The sequence below is a fragment of the Trachurus japonicus genome, chromosome 12 (genome assembly GCF_045865225.1).
Source record: "Trachurus japonicus isolate A0001 chromosome 12, Traja_1.0".
NCBI classification, from domain to species: Eukaryota; Metazoa; Chordata; class Actinopteri; order Carangiformes; family Carangidae; genus Trachurus; species Trachurus japonicus.
The window spans coordinates 27,881,794-27,887,827 of NC_140918.1; the positions used below are offsets into that span (position 1 = coordinate 27,881,794).

Sequence of the window (6,034 nt, forward strand, 5' to 3'; positions counted from 1 at the left end):
ACTGATATTTAGAACTGATTCATTAATTTGCTGTAAAAATAAAATGTTGATGTCAAAATTTAGAATAACACATCTGGGATTAGACTGAACTAGGGTGGGAATCACCAGAGGCCCTGCAATACGACATTATCACAATACTTGTTTCTTATTATATTGTTGTACAATATAAACAGTATACTGTTTGTTTGTTTTTTGTACACTGTGAAAATCTGTGACAAAAAAGAACTTAAAGTTTTTGTAGAATAACACAAACTCCAACACAAATGTTGTTGAAATGCCTTTAAGTAATATGTTAAATTATCTTTTTTATTTATTTAAAGGTATAACAATCAGGGACAATGCACATTAATAAAACATGTAAATGTAAAAAAAAATGTAAACAAACATGTCAAAATTAGTCAAAAGGCTATTTTACATCTGCTGTCCCTGGACTGATGTTAAGTCTTAAAACAAGCAGAGACCTTCCAACAACATTTCTTAAAGTTCACTGTAATAAATCAACAAATAAAAAAGCTCCCTGAACTTTTATAAAATCAATAAAGTAAAAACTGTACTGTAGAGTTCTGATATTTGAGTCTCAGTTACAAACACTTAGGTGCAGTTGCACTGAGTTTGACACTTTCACCACTGACTCTAAATAAAGCAAATAATCATTAGATCAAACAGGGTCAAAGAGAAACAGGCGTCTTTTTCTGTGGGTGTGAGGTGTCAGTGATCTTTGCCATAGAATAAAGACACATAGTTAACACCATCTACTGAAAAAACTCAACTAAACAGCTGGGTGTAGGTGGTTTCCAAATGATCTCAGCCCAAATATCAAACATTAGATCATTGTATGATGTACACTTTGTGTGTTTTTTGTAATATCTGATGAGTACGGTACATTTTAAGTTGCATTTTCTCTTAATTCATTTCTCAAATAACAATTATTATGGATGGTCCAGGTATTTGATGCTCACACAGTACTGTACTGCATGTGCCTGGCCTGCTGCTCCACAGACAAGCAGGACACTGACCCTAAACATCACAGTAAATCTTCTACTGACTGAACGACTTCAGACAGAGAAAATCCACCATCTGGAGTGATGGTCCACTCCAGTCAGAGCCCAGACCATAATCCACCACAGAGCCTGTGGAGTGAACAGCAGAGAGCAGCTCATAGCAGACACCTCAAAGAATATGCACCGGCTCGAAAAGGAAGAGTGATCCAGACCTCCACCTGATCCCTGAGCAGGTCTGGTCCAGGCCTGGTGGAGTATGGTACATAGAAACCAGCTGGTTGAGTGGTTTAAGGGATATTTCAACATTTCAGCAAATGTGCCTATTGCCATAATCCCTATACAGTAGCCTTAGCAGTAGGTTCATTACCTTTAATTGTTGGTGCAAGCTATTTTTAGATTGGCGGGGCAGAGACGTGAGCTGCTCAGCTAACGCAAAGGATGTGCATGGTATTTCCACGTTTCCCTCATCAAACTAAATAGTAATAGACAATCTAACAACTCCACTTTATGAAATAATAATGTAACATTACGAGACAGTTGTTTTCAATGCAAATGCGTAGCAGGAACTACATACCAGACACGGCTGCTCAGCAGAGTGACTTCAAAAGTGCAAGTAGTTCCAATATTTGCTTCATGTGTCATAATCTTACATAATTATACGTTATTATTTCAAAAGTGAGGCGAATGTGCAGGTCACAACTTGAGTTGTTGGCTTGTGTATTAGCCTACTATTTAGTTTGATGAGGGAAATGTGGAAATACCATGCACATCCTTTGCGTTAGCTGAGCAGCTCTCGTCTCTGCTCTGCCTATCTAAAAACAGCTTGCACCGGCAATTAAGGGTAATGAACCTACTACTAAGACTATAAGGATTATGGCAACAGGCGAATTTGTCAAAATGTTAAACTATCCCTTTAAGAGCACATGGATCAATTTTCCCGACTGTGCCGATCTTTTCCAGTCTCTCTTCCCTATCCTGTCAATTAAAGGCAAAAAAAAAGTGTACCACATGTTGTTGGTGTGATGTCAGCTACAGTATAGAGATGTGGATATGAGGCTATTAGGAAACCTTCACTGATCTATCCTGTTATCTACAACATGTGGAACTTAAACGTGTCGTATCCACACAGACTGAAGAACACAAGTTTCCTAGCAGAGTGGATTTATTTGCCTGGATGCATCATTTGAAATGCTCTGCTGGGTTACCTTCCTCATTAGTTTAGCTGTCAGCACACACAGTCCAACAACAATAAATGTAAACAACCAACTCTCTTCACTTTGTCTGGAACACTGTGTCCGTGTACCATGAGCACATCATGCTATATTATAAGGTTTCTTTTGTTTTCGGTCGTGACAAACAGCAATTAGTTCCAACTGAGTGATCTGATTGGATGGAGAGCTGAGAACACAGCGCTGGGACTCTCAGCTACATGTAAAGGCCTATCACTCTGCTATGAGCCCCAAATGAGCATTATACTCATTATCGATCTGAGAATGTTTTTGCAAAGATGAAAAATACATTTAAATTAAATGATCGTCAGTGAAAGGATGATGGGAAGGAGAGAAGCCTGGATGCTTCACACACACACACACACACACCTCCAGGTGAGCTCATGTGTCAGCTGATCACAGGAAACTAAAGTAGGGAACAGCGAAAATGAAGCCACCGCTGTAAGGCAAACAGGCTGCTGTGCTGAATATTGCTGTCTGTGCCTTCAACACTCAGCCTGCTGCCTTGCACCTACAACCAAAACTGTGCTGATATTTATTTTGTTTTATTTTATTTTTTGCCTTTGAGTTTAAATATTGAAGGCACATTGAATTGAAAGCCCTGCAATTCAATTAAAGTAACAGGGTGTTTACTACCTGTCTCTACTCTGAATCAGGGTTTATCACAGGAAATGATCACTATATAAATAAGTAATGATTGTTAATTGTTAATGATTAACATTGAAATGACATAAACGTCCTAATTGGAGTGTTCTACCCTCATCAAAACCTGTGTGATGACACATTAGTTAATGATCAACATGTCCCACACAGCTCCACAGTGACCCTGCTGACATGCTGATTGTGACAACCTGTCATTGTCTGCACAAATTCCTCCCTAATATGATCTCTACAACTTTCTATGGCCCAATTCTGTCAAAGTGTCAGTGCGGTGTTAACAGCCTCTGTGCAGCTGAATGAAGAACTTCCCATTTATGCTCCATAAAAAAACAACAACAAAAAAAAAGCAGCTGACTGGTGTAACAACAGCCAGTGTCAGGTCAGTCACAGACCTACAACCACGTCAGAGGAGAGGCGTTAAGCACAAGGACACAAAGCACATCTGTCAAAACCGCTGCATCGCTGCATCTCTGAACTTCGGAACCTGCAACCCAGCAGCATCAGGTTCAGGGTGGTCATCTGACACAGATACAATGTTTACATTGGCTGCACATACAATACGCTGCTAACTCGCACTCGGCTCCCTCTGTCTGAGCCCGTGTCTGGCTGTAAATGACCAGCGGAGCTCGAAACGTAAAGAGACGTTTGAAAACGCATTGTTTTTCCGGTCAGCACAGTGGACAGCCACCAGTATTTTTAGCCTGTGTCGCAACAAGTCAGGGCCTCGCACTGTACTGTCTCTTTCCCCAATGACTGTCAGGAACAAAGCTAACGGAGCGGCGCGCGGCTAACGGCTCCCGTTACACCGACAGCCAGACATTCTTACTTTATTCGGGAACCCATCCTGGATCCTCGCCCCGCCGTCGCTGGCAGCAGATAGCAGTGCGCAGACGCGTCTGACCGGAGATGTTTTTCTGCTGCTAGCCTGTCACAGAGAGTTCCTCTCTACGCCATGGTGTGTCCGCACGCGTACATCACGCTCCGCCTCGCGCTGAACTCTGGGAGCTGTAGTTCCGCCCCGGAGGACTGGCGAGCTCGTGAGACGGAAAGACGCGGCGCGAGGAACTACAGCTCCCATGGTGCATGTCGCTGACGACGAGTTGGTCGCATGACCCGTTACTTACTTCAGTAGCGGTTAATTGAGGGATAATGGGGCATTAATAACTACTGACTTCAACTGTTAATTACTGATACTTTGTACCAAATGTAATTATGTATTAACTGTTAATTTCAAATACGAAATTAACAGTTAACCAATAATAATAAATACATGAATTAATTCATTTAATTTAATAAGAAAAAAACGACATACTAATGCAAAGATAGCCTACATAAGCTTCAATATTTATATGGACTCGATATAGCCTACATTTCGTTAAATTACATTGCTCCAATTTTTTACATGTTTCATTTTATATATATGTCAAATTCAGGAGGTAGCCTATTACATTTGAGTATGGGATGGAACCAAGTGTGTGCTTAGCCAGATGAAAACGTATGTGCCCTAAATTTGGACTGGATTCATTGTCTGGGCAATTTTAACCCAGTAGTCTGTGTTCATTGACCCAATATGACAGCATGAAAACATGTCAGTGGAAATTTGTGGAGATTCATTAAAAACTAGAAAAAAATGACATTTTGACCATGTAGACCCCTTGCTGTGGTACAACTCAGGACAAGGACTCTGAAATGGAAGAGCTTTGAAGTCTCCAGGATGCGGTTTATCACCATCAGGCCAAACTGTAGCCAGAGAAGAAGGACCTGGATCTGGGAGGAAACCAGCAAAATGCAGCACACAGGCATCCCAGCAGCTCTCCATCAATCAGCTCTTGAAGAGACAAGACACTGAGTAAAGCCTGCTGTCTGGCAGCATTTAGACCGAGCGCAGGAGGAACATGTCCCTTTGTTCTGATGAGACAAACATTTAATGGCTGAAACTATGAATGCTCATCCATCCATCCATCCATCCATCCATTGTCTACATACACAAGGGACTGGAGCCAATCCTAGCTGCAGGGTGAAGGAGGGTTACACCCTGGACAGGTCACCAGCTTATGACAAACAACAAACAACCTCATATTCACATTTACACCTATATGGGCACAAATTATAATGTGCATGTCTTTGACTGTGGGAGGAACCTGGGGAGAAGTCACAGAGAGAACCTGCAAACTCTAAAAGAAAGGCAGTTAATAGTTCAAACCAAGAACCTTGTTGCTGCGCTAACCACTGTGCTGCCTACTCATCACCAGGCTAATACCATCCCTACAGGCAAGCATGGTTGGGCTCTTATGAGATAGGTGTAGGGGGTGGACTAATGCAACAATATAGTGAGAGCGAAGAAAAGACTGTGAGGAATCTGCATCTAGATAATAGAGGAATTCAGTGCCTTGCAAAAATATTCATACATCGGCTTGAACTTTTCCACATTTTGTGACCTCAATCTGAGAATCTGTGGTAAGACTTGAAAACTGCTTTTCAGACCCTCTCCATACAATCTGACTCAACTGGACCTATTTTTGTAAAAAATTGCAGTTTGTAGCTGTGCAGAGCTGGTACAGAAATACCCCAAAGACTTGGAGCTGTAATTGCAGTGAAAGGTGGTTCAACAAAGTATTGACTCAGGGGGGCTGAATAGGCTATACAAACTTTTCAGATTTCGATTTGTAAAAAAAAATGAAAAAAACCCCACCATGTAGGCTATCATTTTCCTTCCACCTCACAATTATGTGCGACTTTGTGTTGGTTTATCACATAAAATCCCAATAAAACACATTGGTTGGAGTATGAATAGTTTTGAATTCATAAAACAGCATAAAACATCCTAAATATGATCAACATAGCCTACTAGCCTACACCTTTCCACGCCCCTGACTAGTACAGTTCTCATGGCCTTGTGTCTGTCACGTGCACAAATACTCTCCCATCATACATCTAGGAACAATGGCCCCATCCAACGTGCAGGGGGGGGTGAGTGAGGAGAGAGGGAGCCATGACGTTTGACCTACTTTCCGACAAACACTTGCCCCGGCCTCACATCGCTCCACTACACCACACCACACACAGCTTTTTACACTTTGAAGTCTCCCTCCGCTCATTCATTAAGTCTCTGTGCAAACTGCGCCGAGCAGCAGCCTGCGTGGC

The 6,034-nt window shown here is 41.8% G+C and overlaps 1 protein-coding gene across 2 annotated transcripts in view; it reads right to left on the minus strand.

The window, feature by feature from the left end:
* The window catches only part of dennd1a (DENN/MADD domain containing 1A), a 28,799-nt gene extending 24,927 nt beyond the window's left edge, over nucleotides 1-3,872 (minus strand). For both annotated transcript variants that reach the window (XM_085794125.1, XM_085794123.1), the window contains exon 1: nucleotides 3,717-3,872. In XM_085794125.1, the coding sequence (XP_085650251.1) occupies nucleotides 3,717-3,733 (17 nt within the window). In that variant the 5' untranslated portion in view covers nucleotides 3,734-3,872. The remainder of the gene's footprint in view (nucleotides 1-3,716) is intronic.
* Nucleotides 3,873-6,034: the final 2,162 nt, after the last annotated feature.